At 44.8% G+C, this 17,997-nt stretch overlaps 7 protein-coding genes across 8 annotated transcripts; 2 read left to right on the forward strand and 5 right to left on the reverse strand.

The window, feature by feature from the left end:
• Positions 1-394: 394 nt before the first annotated feature.
• LOC128254479 (hyccin) lies at positions 395-3,268 on the forward strand. The gene is made up of 3 exons (XM_052983618.1): positions 395-582; positions 655-1,356; positions 1,414-3,268. The coding sequence occupies exons 2-3, from the start codon at positions 683-685 to the stop codon at positions 2,396-2,398; spliced, it is 1,659 nt and encodes a 552-aa protein (XP_052839578.1). The 5' UTR covers positions 395-582; positions 655-682; the 3' UTR covers positions 2,399-3,268.
• On the reverse strand, positions 3,187-4,377 carry LOC128254488 (tRNA N(3)-methylcytidine methyltransferase METTL6). The gene is made up of 2 exons (XM_052983632.1): positions 4,185-4,377; positions 3,187-4,122 (listed from the first exon to the last, which is right to left on the reverse strand). The coding sequence occupies exons 1-2, from the start codon at positions 4,185-4,187 to the stop codon at positions 3,277-3,279; spliced, it is 849 nt and encodes a 282-aa protein (XP_052839592.1). The 5' UTR covers positions 4,188-4,377; the 3' UTR covers positions 3,187-3,276.
• A 318-nt stretch (positions 4,378-4,695) lies between these two features.
• Positions 4,696-9,801, reverse strand: LOC128254482 (uncharacterized). 2 transcript variants are annotated; one of them, XM_052983620.1, is made up of 6 exons: positions 9,417-9,801; positions 7,403-7,686; positions 6,195-6,872; positions 5,478-5,555; positions 5,174-5,429; positions 4,696-5,057 (listed from the first exon to the last, which is right to left on the reverse strand). In XM_052983620.1, exons 2-6 carry the CDS (start codon positions 7,668-7,670, stop codon positions 4,904-4,906), a joined length of 1,434 nt encoding a protein of 477 aa, XP_052839580.1. In that variant the 5' UTR covers positions 7,671-7,686; positions 9,417-9,801; the 3' UTR covers positions 4,696-4,903. The 2 variants fall into 2 exon arrangements, with proteins under 2 accessions (XP_052839580.1, XP_052839581.1); XM_052983621.1 differs by having other exon boundaries at positions 5,174-5,408; positions 9,417-9,784.
• A 198-nt stretch (positions 9,802-9,999) lies between these two features.
• Positions 10,000-11,729, reverse strand: LOC128254483 (ataxin-10). The gene is given in 4 exon segments (XM_052983622.1): positions 10,000-10,452; positions 10,508-11,252; positions 11,254-11,589; positions 11,644-11,729. Coding segments are annotated over 4 exon segments (1,257 nt in total). The 5' UTR covers positions 11,656-11,729; the 3' UTR covers positions 10,000-10,288.
• Positions 11,730-11,743: 14 nt separating this feature from the next.
• On the forward strand, positions 11,744-13,583 carry LOC128254484 (uncharacterized). The gene is made up of 3 exons (XM_052983623.1): positions 11,744-12,893; positions 12,950-13,086; positions 13,149-13,583. Exons 1-3 carry the CDS (start codon positions 11,862-11,864, stop codon positions 13,207-13,209), a joined length of 1,230 nt encoding a protein of 409 aa, XP_052839583.1. The 5' UTR covers positions 11,744-11,861; the 3' UTR covers positions 13,210-13,583.
• LOC128254485 (SH3 domain-containing protein Dlish) lies at positions 13,575-15,256 on the reverse strand. The gene is made up of 3 exons (XM_052983625.1): positions 15,082-15,256; positions 14,639-14,762; positions 13,575-14,578 (listed from the first exon to the last, which is right to left on the reverse strand). The coding sequence occupies exons 1-3, from the start codon at positions 15,125-15,127 to the stop codon at positions 13,681-13,683; spliced, it is 1,068 nt and encodes a 355-aa protein (XP_052839585.1). The 5' UTR covers positions 15,128-15,256; the 3' UTR covers positions 13,575-13,680.
• LOC128254491 (uncharacterized) lies at positions 15,186-16,300 on the reverse strand. Its single transcript, XM_052983635.1, is given in 2 exon segments — positions 15,186-15,886; positions 15,888-16,300. Coding segments are annotated over 2 exon segments (528 nt in total). The 5' UTR covers positions 16,110-16,300; the 3' UTR covers positions 15,186-15,580.
• Between the last annotated feature and the right edge of the window lie 1,697 nt (positions 16,301-17,997).

The raw sequence follows: 17,997 nt of genomic DNA on the forward strand, positions 1-17,997 counted from the left end.
AGCATATAGTTAAAGCTCAGAACTAAAAAAAAGTCATTTATTTGGGATTTTCTTATTTAGCTCAATATTATTAGATTACTTTTTATTTGTACACATAAATATATTTTCTTTTCTTTCATTCAGAACTTATGTTTAGCTTATATTTTGCAGTTAAATTTCTAGAAACTAGAGGGTTGATAGGATTGCAAAAAGCCTGGATGGGGCTTAGGTTGTGAAAGGATGTGCCTTGTAACACAATTAACGCTCAGAGGAAAGTTGTTTGTTGAATTTTAAAATTACAAATACAAGTTTTGAAAAAATGTTCATATTAAAACCGCCGTTAGGATATACCACAAGTGAACGTTAATAAATTTAATACCAGAACAAGGGTATACGGTCTTGAAAAAACGGAAAGTCTGGTCACATTGTGATGCAGCCCTGTCTTATTTGGGGAAAAAATTAAGAGGGAGCAGCAGCGGAGACGGGCGATAAATTAATTAGCCACTGCTACCACATAACCCAGGGTGCGGAAACCTGACGCTACCTTCCAAGCACACTATAGGCACCATAGCACCTAGGATCCCAACTTCCAGCCAGGTCAAGGTGAGCAGACCGCCACCTGAAGGTCCCCCATTGAAGGCTTGGCTGATTGGATTGCACATCCACATTCCACAGATTCTGTGACCACATCGGAGCAGTGACGATGGCGGAACTGGTCAGGGATTGGCTGGCGGACTACCAGCGGACGCGGGGCCAACCCGCCGAGGCGGAGGCCTTTGTGGTGGAGCACGAAACTGACCCCGAAATCGCCGAGGCCATTTTCACTATCTTCAACGAGCGACAGCGCAATGAATCCATGGTGCACGACATCTGCCAGCAACTACTGGCGTTCTACCGCTCGCCGGAGCTGACCCTCCACAAGTTCCCGCTGCAGTTCATCCCGGTGCTCGTGTACACATACCTACACTCGGTGGCCGGCGGCGATAAGAAGGCCGCCCGTGGCGTGGAGACTCTACTCATCTGCATTTACAACGGCGAAGTGTCCACCGATGACGGCGGGCAGCGGGTGGTGGCCTTCCGCATGCCTATCCTGGCCCAGACCTCCGTCTACCATGAGGTCAAGAACCTGCCCATGACCGATCTGCGTCGCTGGGAGGAGAACTGCAACCGGGAGGTCAAGTGGGGGCCGCACCAGCGCATCGAGTCGATCCATGCCCAGAATCGCATGCGCATCCTTACGGCGCTGCTGTTCTGCTACAACCAGCAGGTCAGCCAGACGCAGAAGTCCTCGCTGCTCCACTTGTGTCGCGTCACGTCGCAGCTGGTGAATCAAGGATTCACCACAAAGTCGGGTCACGGGCATCGCATGAGTTACGGGTGAGTGGATCATCCGTTAACCGTTAACCGTTTTAATCCATTAATTTTTTAAAACAGTTCCGATCCTGCGACGGGAGCCACCTTTCCCAAGCCCTCCTCACCGCGCATTCCACTGTCCGCCTCCTTCCTGATCGAACTGGTGCATGCCATTTACTTTGCCATGTTCAATGGCTATGGCACGATAGCTATACAAACGCTGGACGACATCCACAACCGGGCCATTTACGAGATGTACACGGAACTGATCCTGGTGACCAGTGCGGTGCGCAACTCGCTGCACGCCAATCCTTCCGGGCAGCCCAACGACGGACCCATGGGTCTGAGTGTGGCCTTGACGCCGTCCACCAACACGGTGACCACGTCGGTGTCCAAGTCCATGATCACGAACGCCTCCTTCCGCACGAAAAAGCTGCCCGACGACATACCCATCCAGGTGCAGGACCTCACCATGCAGCAGGCGCCTCAACAGCTGGCCAGCGTGACTGAGGAGACGGAGCCGGGCTCCAAGGAGTCGCCCTCGACGAAGGAGAGTTCCGGCACGCGCACCTCCATCATGCGGCCCAGCATGGAGGGCATAAAGGCGCAGGCACACAAGGCCCTAATTGCGGGCTTCAAGAAGTCCAAGGACAAGGAGAAAGAGAAGGACAAGGAGCCGCCGAAGCCACCGCAGCGCAAGTTCGACAAGCACCCGCAGCGCAACTCGCTGCTGCAGCTGCAGGCGGAGGCGAGTTCCAGCACCAGCTCCCAGCTGGCCAATTCCAGTGCGGATGCAGTGCCGCAACCCACCGGCGAAGTGCTGCCCCTGCAGACGCTCTCGCTGATCAACGAGAACGGCAGCAACAGCTTCAGCGTGGACAGCGACCTCAACGACGGCATGAATGCGAATGCCAACACATCTCTGCCCCCGCTGAGCAGCACCACCAATTCGGTGACCAGCAGCGACCTGCTCACCAAGAGCTTCGACTCGAGCATCGAACTGGCGCCGCTGGGACACAGCAGCAGCAATGGTGGCAAGCTGGCCGAGCACAGCCTGGCGGAGTAGTGCAATCGATCGCCTCGTTCCAAAGGCGATTAGCCAAATCGTAAAGTATCAAGTATATATATATTTAAAACCTTAACTAGGGTGGGAGGAGTTTATACGAAAACGATCAAGTGTAAGGGCAGTCACTATCTTTGGAAAATTCTTGTCTACTTTCAATTTTTTTTAATATAAAGAGAAAAACTCGTTTTTGGGATATGTGCAATATTTACCTTGCATTTTAGCCTGTCCTCAAAGCAGATTTACTGAGAATGATCCAAAGATAACCTGCCACCTTCATGACCTAAAAATCCACCCACCCTGCTCTATATATATCCGCCACCTAAACCGCTGTGTATTAGCCGAACAAAACCGTGGCGCGAGGGAAGATGGAGATTTGAATTTATGGATTAAGGATCGTTTGAATTTGTTGAATTTGATGGGTTTTCTTAGTTGTTCGAGTGTATTATTGTATTCCAAATCCAATTGTTGGTTATATATATATATTAAGTGTTGCTAGGAAGTCACACGAATTATTATATACAAATTGTATACACGCTGAGCCCTCGGTAGACATCGTTTGCAAATGCCTCAGTCAGAGGGAGATTATGTGTTCCATTTTCGGGGAACAGAACGTACACATCCCGGTGCATTTCACTTGTTTTTAGGTATGAACAGCATGATGACGCTCACACATTCGATATCTACTCGACTTTCAGCCAGAGTTGCAGAGTTGGGTCCACAGGCAATTTCAATTGAATTTTACAGAAACCTCTTAGTTTTGTCACTTATTAGCATATACATGTGTAAACTAATATTACATACAAATATTTATTGAACGTTGACTTGAACCATGTTATTGATTTAAAATAAATACAACAACTAAATACGTAACACGGAGGTCAGAGGTTCTTCTTTCTGAACTTTCCCTGCAGGAAGATGCGTGGCACATCCACGCCCTCCTTGAGATTGAGAGTTCTCCTGTGGACATAGGCATTGGTGATTATCTCGAAGTTGTTCTCCTGGAAGAGCTGGGATACTTCTTCTTGGGCAAAAAAGTAGCTGCGGGTGCCATCCTGTCGCACATAAAGATTTTCGGCAATCTTGTTGCCCGGCTTGAAACGCAACTGGGCCATGTCATACAGTCCATAATCCCGGAACAGCACAAGTCCACCTGGTTTGAGTAGTCTGCACAGGTTCTGCACCACATCCCTGAACTTTTGCGGATGGATGGCGGAGAGCACAAAGATCAGGGTGCAGACATCCAGGCTGCCGGAAGGAATGTGCTCATGCACCTGTTGCGTGGTGATATCGCACTGAAAGGCTGTTATCCGACTGGAATCGTACAGAGGATTGGAGCGCACAAAGTCCACGGCTCGGGGTGAAAAGTCGCAGGCATAGAAATGGAATCTCCTATTGTCCTCCTCGTTGGTTTGCTCCTCCATCAGCGGGAATACCAAATTGCCGACTCCGCATCCCACTTCGAAGAGGGTGCGTTTGTCGCCGCCAGTGTCCTCCTGGTCCTCTAGCAGCTCCTGGAATTCCCGCGTGGTCCAGTGGCGGTCCTTGAAGAAACGAGTCTCATTGCGCTTGTAAAATATATCCCAGTTCCTTTGGGCATCAATTTCCAATTTGTTGGCCTTGAATTCGGGCACAAAACCACGTTTGTTTTGCTCATCCAGCTTTTGTTTATCCGCTGCTGAGAGCTCTTTTGTATGGGTGGTAAAGACATCCGGTTCCAGAGGTTCCTGAAGCACTTAACTAGTTAAGTAAAGCCCCTTAAAGTTCAAAAACTAATATTATTAATTACCATGTTTGTTTATGCTTTAAATATTTTAAAGAATTTTGAGGGTTAATTGCTCTGTGTCGTCCAATGAGAATTCTAGGTTTGTTAAAAGGTCAGCTGCCAACGTTTTTAAGTTTTTATTATTAAAATATTTAAACAGTTTAATTTTAGTAGTCGATTTTGTCCAAGAAACTTATTTTTTATTGATAAATGCTTGCTATTTGATTTCCAATTGGGTTTTAGGTAAACATTTTTTTCCTAAATACGGTCACACTGGTCAATATGGTCGTAGATAGAAATAATTTCAAAGGGGAATCAAATCTTAATTGGAATAGGTTTTTTATTAAGTTTGAATAATTAATGGTAAGCCCTGTAACGGTTGACAAACTTAAAATTATAATCAAGGGGAAAAAATAACTAAGTTTCCTCTTGTAAGATTCACCCCTGCCAGAGCCATCACACTCGTGCTCGATAGCCACAATCGAAAAAGTAATCGATTGCATTCCAACTGTTATCTGAATTTAAAAATTATCAGTTACTTTTGACTGAAAACAATTCCTTTATTGCCTTGAGATTCTTATAGTTATAAAGCGAACATTTTAAATACAGCCATTATAAAACAACAAATAACAAAAGTGAAGTGAAAAGCAACGACGGCGAGTGTGCCGGTTGCTTTGGTCTTTGGTCGCAGTAGGATATTCCATTCCATTGAAGGGAAACCTCGTCTTCGTGGCCCGATGTAACTATCTGCCCATGATGGTGGGCTCGTCCGCCATCGCCACCTCGTCATTGGGCGCCTTGGCGCCCTTCTTCTTGCCAGAGTACCACAGGAACATAACACCGCACAAAATATTGTCCACGAAGGTGAACCAGGCCAAGTAGACGCCATATCCATACCTAAAAAGAGAATAAATCATTAACAGAAAGTATTTTATCTCTTAAATAAATTCTTGCAGAGGGTGAAGTGGTGGTCGGGTGATCAAAGTTGGCTTCCCTTCTTGTTTTCAACTCACGTTAGTTCAGCCCCGTCCGGATATGCGTAGAACAGATGCTCCTTGGTGTAGTCAATCGAGGAGAAGAGCACCTGGAGCACCACCAGCGCAGTGGAGGCGGCCACCAGGTGGATGCCACCCGCCAGCCGCTTGAACATGTAGCGCGGATTCATGAACGTGTAGAAGGAGAACACGGCTCCCAGGCTCATCACGAAGAGTGTTATGCAGGCAAAGGACGCCTGCGTCCGGATGTAGTCTGAAAGGGAGTACCAGGCCACTGCCAATTAGGAGCCGTCGCCTCCGAAGAGAAAGTGGGAGTACCTACCCAATAGTTCGTCATCGAAACCAGGCTCATTTCGCAGGGCGTTGGAGTTGGGAAACATGTCAATGTACTTGCAGCGCTCTAAACAAAAAAAAAAAAACCTTTTAAATCAAGTCAAATAAGTTTAATTCTTAAATACAGTAACTAATTATATCTCCCGAACTGTTGTGTCAGCATTTCAAGTCGATTTGAGCGATATTTCTGATAGTAAGGAGATTAATTTTTAAATTTGTTTAGTTTTATAATAACAAATTAATCAATTTGAAAAGAAATTGTTTTTTTTTCTAAAAAGTGTTAAACAAACATTTTGAAAATATATGACACGATTATCTAATGAAGTAATTCAACTTTTTTTTGAAATTGAACAGAATATTCTTTAAATGGCATACGTAAAGATTACAAAACAAAAAAAAAAACACATCTTTATGTTTCTGTAGAAATGCCAAAACCTAAAGTTGTACACATAAAATGTATATCATTCTATAGTTTAAATTATATATAACGTATACGTAATGTGTACATGATTGAAGTACTTAATAGTGCTGAACGGCACTTTAAAGTTTAGTAATAATAAATGTATGTACAAGCTTTTATGACTGCTCGTTTCAAAAATTATATATATTAAACTTTAACCAGAAAATTATAACAAAAACGTCTTTTAAAAAAAATTTAAAAATCATAAAGTTAGAAGTTCTCTGCAATTTATGACTTCCCACTTACGGTTCGGGATGTAACTGTAGAAGGCGGCCTGATTCTTCTTGGGCGGTAGTGGTGGCACCAGGATGAGGATCACCCGCTCATCGTTCAGCACGTAGGCGGGAATGCCAATGTCCCGGATGTAGGTGCCCAGTAGACGCACCACCAGCGGGTAATCGGTCCAGTTGCTGAAGATGGCCAGTTGGGCCACCTCGGGGATCACGTAGTACGACCAGGTGTTGTTGTACTTAACCCGCTGCAGTGCCGAACCGAAGGTGTTCCTCGCAATGATGCCCTTCACGTCCAGCGGATCGATGGGTATGGGCTTGATGGCCGTGGCGTTGATCTGCCGCTGGTTGTCCTCCGTGCTCATGACCAAGCTCCGGAAGGCATTGCGCAGGGTCTGGAACTCCTCCTCCTCGCCGCGTGCCCAGTGGGCAAACATGTGACGACGCGCGGATTCCGTGAAGTTCTCCGCCGAATCCACCAGCTGCTCCTGGGCGAACTCCTTGATGAAGTCCCTGTGCGAGAGATTCCGCTTGGCCTCGTTGATGTTCGTCTGCGAGGTGTACGACATGGAGCTGAAGTTGCGCACCACCTGGGCATTGCTCATGGCATTCGGCACGATGGTGTTCCGGCAGTGACGCCACAGTCCCGAATGCGAAGACATGAAGAAGCGCCGCGACTCCGGGATGAAAATGCCTTCGGAGGAGGAGAAAAAAGTTTTCATTTTAGTTTAATACGTTTTAGCTTAACACATAAGTCTGATTAGGTTTTAACAGTTTCATGTATATGTAGTATACAAAATAATAAAATGCAGCCGAAATATATTTCCGCAACTGTCACAAAAAGATTATTAAAAACATATCTTTATGCTTATAAAATCATGACAAAACCTAAAGTTCTACCAAAAAGATGTACATTTTGGTGAAATATTATGTATACGTAAAATATACATGAATGAAATACTTAATAGTGCTGAACGGCATTGTAAAATGCAGTAAGGTAAACTTAAGGTTATAAATATGTCTCTGTCACCAAAAAATTATAAAAAAAGGTGTTTATGAATTTTAAAAGAATGCCAAAACATGAAAGCTGTATAGCTGTAGTTTCCGGTAATATATTACGTATACGTAAAGTAAACATGACTGAAATACTAAATAGTGCTGAACGGCATTTAAAAATGCAATAAACTTATATATATAAGCTTTTATGATCGAAATAGTTTTTACCTTTTCCGCCAGATATGATGATCCAGTGATCGGTCGAGATGGCCACTATCCATATCAGCAAGGACACCACCATGAGCAGACTGCATCCGAGCAGGACGCGCCGCTGGAACATATAGGCTTCCATCAGGGGACGGCGGGCCTCATCCCGGCCGATGGTCGACGTGGACACGTTGCGCTCCATTGTAGGCGCAGTTTCGCGATCCGGCACACACTCCACTGCCCTCCTAGGGCTCTCTGGTCGTTGGCAAGGGGCAATCCACACGCACATGGAACAACGCGCGTTCCTGGGGGAGGAAGTGGAAGTTAACCCATTTATAGTATTATCGTTCCCCAGGCAAATGAAGTCATGCGGACATATCGCACACATGTGGGACATTTGGTGGGCGCCGTTTTCATCATTCGGCAGGTGTTTCGCTGGGCCTACACACCAACACACCCCTTGCCATCACAACCCAGACCTCTCTAATTTAAACAATATTTTATTTTTATACTAGACAAACTGCGGCAGCGAAAACAACACTAGTGAGGATTTTTAAGACGACGATAAAAGATATTTTAAGGGAAAGAAAATAACAAATATAAATAGAGACTACAAAGAATATTTTAGAAAAATTCAAGTATATATTGCTTTTTCAAACAAATCAAAACGTTTTAAATGTATTTTCTTTTTTTAATTAGTATTTAATTGTTTTTCATTAAAAATGTTTAGATTAAAATTTTAACATCTTTGAAAATCAATACATTTTGATATTATAGATGATAAAAATATATATTTTTTTTTTCAAAAAGTAGACTATTATTTCGACCTAAACTGTATGTTTGCCTCACGCAAATCCGCGAAAACGTGCCCATTAATTATGTTGTTTTGGAGAATCCGTTTTATTTTATTTATGCTTATTTGCATGTTGCCACGACGACCAAAAATTCCCATTCGAAAACGGCTTTTTCGTCTTGTGGGTTGTGACAGAAATTAAGCAAATTAGTGGACACATTCAGGCGAGAAAAATAAATGACAAAATGCGAATTCCTTTTCAAAATTATTTCGGCTCTTTGCGGAATATTTGCGAGAATATTAGGTGCGCCTCTTCCGAGTGGGTGTTCGAAATAGGTGGGTGGTGGGCATTGCGTGCACAAGTGCCATATAGTAAGTACTGCCTGCCATGTGGATGCCGTCCAAATTTATGTTATTTTCGCTTCTCCGTCTTTGCGTTTGCGAGACAATAATTGGGCTACCGAAAAGTGTCATCTTGAATCTTTTTTTTTCGATAGGGGAAAACCCAAAGAAAGCAGGGAGATGTTCCCCCTCAAAGGCGCCAGATTCGTTTATCTCCACTTCCGCGATCTATTCCGGGAACAGATCTTGCAGTTGCAGTTGCAGCTGCATTTGCGTTTGCATCATCGGGAGTTGGGGGAGTTGCTGCTGCACTTGCGTCATGAAGTGCGTCATTAGACGTTCCACTTTCCTTTCGAAAGCGTTTTTTTCAACATTTTCTCCTCGTTTTTTTGTAGTCTCTTTTTAGCCACGCACAAATTACAGCAAACTGTTTGTTTTATTTTTAGATTTTTAACAGATTCCTGACTGACAAAGCTGAAGAAGCATTAATTGTCGCTTTTTGGGCGCGATTATATTGACACTTTTGACAAGCCAAAATTTCATATATTTTTTCGAAAAAACCCACAAAACAAAATAAATCCCGAAACGTTCACCCGCCTATTTATTTATTTATTTTTTTTTGTGTTTCTGCCTTTGTTTTACTTGCTGTGTCGGCCATTGTATTTTGGTATGTGGCCGTATTATTCAGCCCGTCGAAGAAGCGAATTTTGAGAAATGTGTATTTAATTAATGCCCCGCATAAATAATGCCAATGCCAGCGGATTTGGATCAGCATCAGAATCAGAATCAGCATCAGAATCATCATCAAAATCAGCCCACCTCATAAACTGTCAGGCAGTGTTAACGCCTGTCAGGTATCCTGATTAATCGTTATATAAGAGCTATACGCTCGGTGTTTACCATTAAAGCTGCAGCGATGCAACACGGATATCTCTGGCTGGTTTGGCCTGACCGCAAACTGATTGTTTACGAATTTCACGTTTTTATGAGCTGGCCGGCTGGCTCGTCTAAAATAAAACTTTGTTAATTTACCAAACTAAAGACCGAAACGCAACAAAATTCGGAATAAAAGAGCGCGGTCTTGGGGTCTGCGGATCCCAACGATCTCGGGTAGAATAGGATCGCGGCGGTACGGTTCCGTCTGCTGCTGGCCAGGGCAGAGCACAGACTGACTGGCTACTATCCACCAGTGGTTGTCGGTGTCGTTCGCCTTCGCTTTTCTTTTGGGGAGCGCGGCGAGCTAAAACAAAGGCAGCCATTGTTAGCCAGCATAAACATAAAATCGTTCTACATACGCCGCTGGGAGCGAAGGAAACGGATGGGGAACGGGGGTTTTGGGAAGGGTGGAGCTGCCACCTGCAGCAAGTCTGCGAAGGAATTACTCGGGCAGACGTCATCGTTGCTTAATTGCGCCATAAACATGAACTCTACTCCACCGCCGATGCTTCTTCGCGGCAGTGTGCGCACAAATTTAGAATTTAGATGGATTTAGGCATCTCTTTTTTAATGGTACACAGAGCATGGTACATGGGCAGCTATTTTTATATCTTCGCTAGCCACGCTAGCCACGTTCCACCGCGCTCTCCCTGCCATTAAGCGTTTGACATCGCGTTTATGAATGCCGTTGGCTATCTGTTGGCATACCATTAGCGCATCGTAAAGCCCGAAAAAAGGGGCAACGACTGGGCGGCGGATGACGTGGTGCGAAGAACATCTAGCCACTTGTTGACCAGCCAGTGGTCGTGCCTCGTTTGCGAGTAGATGTATGCTGTTTATTGGGTGGGCGAGATGCGCAGTGCTCCCATGTCCAGGTTGAGTTCGGTGACGATGTCGTTGGGCGCCGAGCCCTGCATGGTGAGGCCAGCAATCACCTGCTGCGCCTCCGGGCAGTTGATGCAGGCATTTCGAATGGCCAGGATGCTCCACTCACGCATTACTAATGAAAGAGGTGCATAAGTAATGGGTTTCAAATTATAGAAGCTAAATCTTACATGGATTTCGGGCATCCATGTTGGTGCATTCGAGTAGAGTGGGCAGCAGCTGTGTGTCCAGGCAGTAACCTTTGTTTGCTTTATTATCGTACAGCAGATTGGCCGAGCAGCGCACCAGGAGCGTCTTCAGTTCGTAGGAGACCTTCTTCTCATATTCCGCATCAATGCCTGAGGTTAAGGCCACCTCCTCCAGTCTGGTCATGGGCTTATCGAGGCCGCCTCCATCCGGTTCCTTGCCCGCCGACACCACGCATCTCAGCAAGCTGCTAACGTTGATGAAAAGCGACTGATCCGTGGCGTAGACATTGGCATACTTCTCCGAGCCACTGGCGCTGGCAATGATGCGCAGTAGAGTGTGAACTTCGCGCGGATGGAGCTCGTGTTTTAGTTTAAGAGTTTCTCGTAAAAGACAATCGGATTTCAGGCGGAACTCCTTGGCAAAGTGTTGTAGCAGGAAGAGGGTTACCTCGCCATTGGGGCTATTTTCCCTTAGATAGTGAGCCACATAGTCCAGGAAGGCAACCCGATCTTCAGTCTCCAGTTTCTGGTAACTAGCCACGCAGGAACGACCGTTCTGCACGATGAAGTGCTCCAGAAAGAAGTGCAGATACTCAAAGTTGTAGGTACATTGGGCTTCGTTTAAAGATCGCCATAGCCTCAGGCAAGTGTGGAGCGCCACCAGGTCGGGAATAAGGCCCCGACCACTGAGATATATGTTGTACATGATCATCAGGAGCACATTATTAGGAGCTGCCCAAAGGAGAGGCATAGGCTTGTTCGCAGATCTTCAAACCATGTTGGTTCCAGGTGAGGGTTTGGGTTACCTCATTATTAACCACACTATTTGCCAGCACCTGAAGTGATAGATTGTGTATGATCCGATGCTCTGTGCGCATCGATGGATTAAAAGCCACCGCATCTAGAAAACTGGAGAACTCCACATTTCTGGCCAATGCCTCCTGATTTTCACTGCCTCTCGTGAGCAAAAGACGTAGGTTTTTAAGTAAACCGGTGATTTCCTCTTCATTTTCTGTTACACTTAGACTCAAGAGCTTCTGTATAAGCTCGCTGGTTTCGTTGATCTAAGGAATATCGGATAATGTAAAACATTTCCAAAAAATAACAATAATATTTACCACATGCTCCATTTCCGATAGGCACACAGCTGTTTGCCGCCATGTGTTATCGATTGGCAGCGCTATCAATGCAGCGCTAACCAACACTACCACAATTAGGTCAGAATTTCTCTTCCGCAAATGCGGCCACACTAGAAAAGAAAAACAACAAAAGAGCTATTTCTTTATGGTAATTTAAAAAGTCATGTAGCAAAGAAAAAGATCAGCGAAACAAAGCAATGTCACTGCGGGCTTTAAGGAAAAGAGATAACGGCAGTGGCTACGGCAATACCAACAACAACAACCATTTAGCACCTGTAAGAACTTCGCCAGCAAATCTCTTCAAGAAAGCCAGCACAGCAACAACGTCACCCAAGAAGTCTCTGCTCAAAAGTGGGAACTCCAAAGCCACCAGCGGATTGAAGCTGTTCCAGCAAAAGAAGCTGCTCGGTCGCAAGTGCCACTCGAATCCCGACCTGCGACAAGGGAGGAAATACCAAAACAACAACAACAGCCTGTTGCGCAGCAAATCTGAGGGGGATGTCAGTGTAATCCTGGCCAGCAACTCGGGTGCTCCATTGACAGTGGCCAACGCCAAATCGGAAGTGTGTCTGCAGCGAATCAGCTCGCACAGCTACGAACAACCGCCTGTAAACAGAACTGAAATGCTTGGTGGCGCCCGTTCCCATCGGGATCTGACCCAATCTTCCTATGGCCACCAGACAGGAGGACATGCATCTGTGGACTTGGAACCACCCAGCACTAGGGCTCCGCGTCGCATGAGCGAGTGCAGCCTGGGCTACAGCCAAACCAGCTCCCGCCACACCGGCTCCAACTCCATGTTCGCCAGCCAGATGACCCTCTCCTCGGGATCGGCGGTGGTTCCTCCCGTGGATCCCAATGCCGTGCTCCGAGTGCCCATCATTGGCTACGAGGTGATGGAGGAACGAGCACGCTTCACAGTCTACAAGCTACGCGTCGAGAATCCGGAGACCAACGACTGTTGGCTGGTAATGCGACGATACACCGACTTTGTGCGGCTGAATGGCAAGCTGAAACAAAGTTTTCCCAATCTCACGCTTATGCTGCCGCGCAAGAAGCTCTTCGGAGACAACTTCAATGCTGTCTTTCTGGACAATCGAGTGCAGGGCCTTCAGATCTTTGTCAACTCGGTGATGGCCAAGGAGGAACTGCGGAAGTGCAAGCTGGTGAGGGAGTTCTTCTGTCTGGACGAGCCGCCCTCGTACTCCGAGTCCATGGAGGAGTGTCGGGTAATAAAAAAGTCTCATCATATTTATGTCCATCTTGTATATAATCTTTCTTTCAGGCCATTTTCGAGGCCCAGGAAGAGACGATCGTTCATTTGAAGCTGCAGATACAAAACAAAAACGATCTCATACTCAGTTTGCAGCAGAAGCTGCGTGAGGAGATGAACGAAAAGGAGCAGCTCAGGGAGGCTATGAAGTGCGTTTAATATTTCTGTTAAAAGGTCTTTCATTTATTACTATAACCAACTTTTCGAACAGAAACTTGGACCTCAATTGCTCGCACTGCTCTTCGGCAAACGACAGTCTGGGCCTTAAGTAGACCATCGCTAACACCAGGTGGAAACCCGAAAATCCCAGTTGGATGTGCCTGTGCGTACTACATTATGCTGAGCATAACTCTACGCACTTGCACCGCTCGTGGAACGCATCCATATCCAATTCAATCCAATAATCCAAACCAAGTGCATATCGAGGGGCTCTACGCCCCGTCAGTGCTTTAGTATTCATATATAGACCTAGATGCTAGCAAGTGCTGCCCAAGCTGGTACTGAATGGATACAATAGTAGATATTTTTGATATTCGCTTATGGGCAACCTACAGTTAAGGATGAATTAATTAGATTAAGTGTATACAAAGTGTTATGCAAGCTCACATACAAAATAAATCTAAGGCACAATTTATTATCCAATCAATGTCATATGTGATGATATTGTATGGATAGATGACTTAAAAACAATATGAGTAAGTGTAAAGTAAAAACTATAATGATAATGTAAAGGAATCAAAATTTCAGAGACTTGTCATGGCAGGCGGTCTGGCGTAGGCTTTAGGAATAAATCCGTATTTGCGGGTTTTGGGAGCATAAGCCCAAAGCCAGCCGTCAACAGTCTGATTGCTCAGATCGGCGTAAATCCAGTCTCCTCGCCGAACGGAAAGGTATAGATCATCTGGAGCCTGCGCTTTGTAATCGTACAGCATCACCAGCTCCGTGCCATGGTAGCGCAGATCATCCGTTCCCAATCCCAGTTGCTGCTGCTGTTGCTGTTGGGTCTGCTGACCTGGCTGGCCCTGCTGCAGAATGGTCTCCATGGCATTCAGAGTGGCTTTCTGCTGCTGCAAAACTCGCACGCTGTCTGCCGGATAAATAAAGCTGGCCGGCACGAATCCCTCCTGGCCATCGCTGCGCATGATCCAAAACCAATCCGGATCCTCGCGATTCAGCACGGTCACAAATTCGCCCCGTTCCACGGACAAATCATTCTCATCACGGGCTATAAAGGTGTACAAAACGATGCAACGTCCGGAGGGTTCTTTGACGAAGGGAGTGCACTCTGGTTCCACCAGCAGAATGTTCTCCATGCTCTTGGCTGAACCTGGATTTAAAGTTTCATCGCAGAGAACATCCAGTTTGTTTTCCGCGCCCAGGAGTGGCAGATTCTCGTCGATCGGCTGCTCGGGACACTGATCCCTTGGCAGTTTCTTTTTGACAGCCAAATCCGCCAACTGGGTGTTGCAGGGAGCACAATAGGAGAAGGGTATGAAGCCCTCCTGCCGCGAGTCCTGGCCAATCACATAGACCCAGTCGTTTTCCCTGTACAGGATGTTGACCAGTTGGCCCCGCTTCACCTCCAGTTCATCATCAACGCAGGGAGTGAAGTCATGCAGCACAACCATTTTGGAATCGGGACTGGATAATAATTGAATTGAATAAAGACACATTTTAGGGGAAATCTTGATATAATTATACCTTAGACCGTGTTCCTTTTCGATGCCCACTCGCACCAGAGTTTCAATGCTGGAGGAACCTGTTATACGGCCCATGCCTAGTCCTCCCACAACTGGCAAATCCCTTTCAATGCTGGCATTTGTGGCTGAAATAAAGGTGAATAATTAATAATAATTTAATTTATAGACAGTTGTTTTAGTGTACATTTTTTTAAGAATCTGGAAAGCAATATGCCATTTACCATACATTTAATAACAACATTATACTGCTTAAATTTGCATTGTTAAAATATGGCTTTAAAAGATTTTTGGATGAGAGTTTTAAATTATTATTTAATTAAAACGAAAGCATTTGAACCAAAATCACCATTTCCCACGGTCTTTCTCTCAGTGCACCTAAGCAACAAGTTCGTGATTGAAGTCTTTCGTTTTCTATGCTGCTTCTTCCGCATTACAGTAACTTACCTTTCTTTTTGTCGCGCCGCATGCGCACGGGGCAAAGAAAAGCCATCTCTTTTCTTCTTGCCTCTCTTCAGCTAGACTCCCTTAAACCGAGAAAAACAGTTAAGTTACGGCAAATTGTTTAATTTTTTTATTGTTTGTGTCCGATCTTAATTTTCTTCTTCTTGACGATCTTCTCTTTTGCTAGAGATGGTATACAAGCGATGTTGATTTTTCTCGATCAACCGCTAATCGATTATCGATTAATGAGGCGCCAAACTTAAAAACCTAGTTGCGTATTTAGTGTACGTGCTGGCGCTGCTCTCTCAAGCATGCAAATATGTTTTAAAGCGTTAACTGCTTTTGTATCCAGCCTTCGATTTGGATGCACTGAACCCGGGGTGCCGTTCACCTTCATAATACGTGTGTGGGACTCCATGATTGGAGCATAGAAAAAAGGGTGATAGAACTGAGTTACTTGATTAATCCTCTTTGAAGGTTACTCCTCTGGTGGAACTATCAACTACCAACTATCACCGCAGTCGTCATATGCGGCTTGATCCTCGTAGTATCTATAAGTCCGACGATGTGGGAGGGCATAATCCAAGGCGCGAGTGACCGAGACGGCTTTGTAGGCACACAGCAAGGACACCAAAAGCTTTCCAAAGTAGCAGAAATCGTGGCGCATAAACATAAAGACCTTGGGATGACGTTCCAGCAGGTCCATGGCCATCCGAGTGTCAAGGGCTGCATCCCGCAGCTTATCCGCCAGGGTGTGAAACTGCTGCCAAACAAGCACCACGAGGACCTGAGTGCAGAAATAGAAAAGCCACCAGTTCCAGCAGCAGGCGCCAGAGCTTCTGCAGAGGTGGCATGTTCACCACCCTCAGATGGTGCAGCAGAAACACCGACGATAGGACAAACAGCGCAGCCGAAAGATCAGGGACATACTGCATGGGCAGGGCATTGCAGCCGGCCATAAAAAGACCCACGCATCCAACGCAGCCCACCGCCAGCTCCGTGATCTCGTACATTCCCCGCACAACCACCATATCGTCTAATTTCGACAGAATACCTCGGTATCAGGATCTTGGTTCCCAGCGGACCAACGACGAGTTGATTAGAGTTGACTATGGGAACTTAGGATTTGTTTCAGAGGTTTATAAAAGTGTGAATTGCTACCATATCCAGCTTGTCAATGCTATGACTTCAAAGCCCACTCTGCCTGATACAGATAATGTTATTTAAATATTGAAAGTTATATACAATGACCTGTGATTGAGATGTGATTTTACCAAAGCCAATTATAAAAACCCATAAATAAAACCTTTTCAATGCTATAAATTCAACGCCAACTCTGCTTGAAACAGATAAAATTATTAAGTTTTCCAACATTATTTTGACAATTCAGTCGTCAGTTTTGAAATTAATTTAAGAAAACCCCACTCAAATCAAAACCTCAAAATTGGTAAAGATATATATATACATATAAATATATAGATATATAAAATATAAATATAAATATATATATATATATATATATATATATAGATTTGATTTTGGAGCCATCCAAGTTCATGATAATTAACAACAAATTAATGTTTAAATTATTAAAATATTGTTTTACTCATACACTTAATGGAATTTTAAAAGTTAAAAATTAGCTAAATGCTTAGGATTATTTAAATTTCATTCCCCTCATCCCTTACTTAACCATTTATAGTTCGCGTCACTTGAGTTCTTCGACAGCGTTGAAAAAAGAGGGGAGCAATGCACTATTTTGGTGCCAAGGATAAAACTTTCGCATGCAATTTTCGATTATAATTCAGCGAGAGGAAAGCCGATGGAATGGGGTGGAAAAGGGGTGGGAAGAGAGAGGCAGCCAGAGGATGGGCTCAGAGAGAGAGAGAAAGTGTGCAAACTGACCTACACTTCGGCACATCTCACATACCCCAAACTAAATTGCGCATTTAAGATCTCGAACATTATCCCTCTCACAGCAGCAGGTGCCACACCCCCAAGGCGCCCCCCACAACTTGACTTTTGACTACTACGCAGTTGATTTCACATCCGCATCACACATCACACATTTCCATCCCAAAAAAACCCATCCCCATGTCCTATCCCAAGTTTTTCCAGAGAGAGCTGTCTGCCTTGTGAGTTAATCGATAGAGAGGATTCTGCGCAGAATTTGAATCCTCCGGTGCCATTCACAAAAAGGGGCGGACAGTGGGCGGGGCAGGAGGTGGTGTGAGGTGTGGGTGAATCAAGTGGGTGGATGGTTGGCCCACCCACCCATCATGGCTGTTGTGTCTGCGGGTAATTGTTGCTCGGACCTCTGATGGCCAAAAAATGAGACTAGACAGCGGGCCAAATTAAGGGGATTGAGGTGGAAAATGGGGTGGAGTGGCATCGCCTAGCAGGAAAAAGTAGCTCACTGGCTTTGTGGGTCAGCTATTTTCGGTTGTCACGCATATTTTAATAACGTATATCCCCGGAAGCCCACATACATTTATCTGCATCAGTCGCCCCTGCATAAATTAAAGCAGCAAGTGACCTTGAAAAAAGCGCACCCCTTGCAACAAAACTGATGAAATACAAACACCATGACCTTGATGATTGAATTCATGAATATGTGTAAATGCTACTTTACGATTTTAAATAGCAGAACATTCTTGTAGCATAATAATAATATGTTTAATCAGAATTAATATTTTAAATAAATTGTATTTATAAAATTAAAGTTTTAAAATCACTTCTTAAAAATAGACCCTCGAATCTTGAGATACCTCAATAAACTAAGTGGTCTATTACTTTAATTTCTACATTTTAATATTAGACTCAAAATAAATGACTTTCCCACAAAGTAATAATCTTATTGCGAAAATACGATATTAAATTAAATAGCCATTTACTTTTTGAATGAATCTATGTAAGAAT

The sequence above is a fragment of the Drosophila gunungcola genome, assembly GCF_025200985.1.
Source record: "Drosophila gunungcola strain Sukarami chromosome 2R unlocalized genomic scaffold, Dgunungcola_SK_2 000004F, whole genome shotgun sequence".
Taxonomy (NCBI): Eukaryota; Metazoa; Arthropoda; class Insecta; order Diptera; family Drosophilidae; genus Drosophila; species Drosophila gunungcola.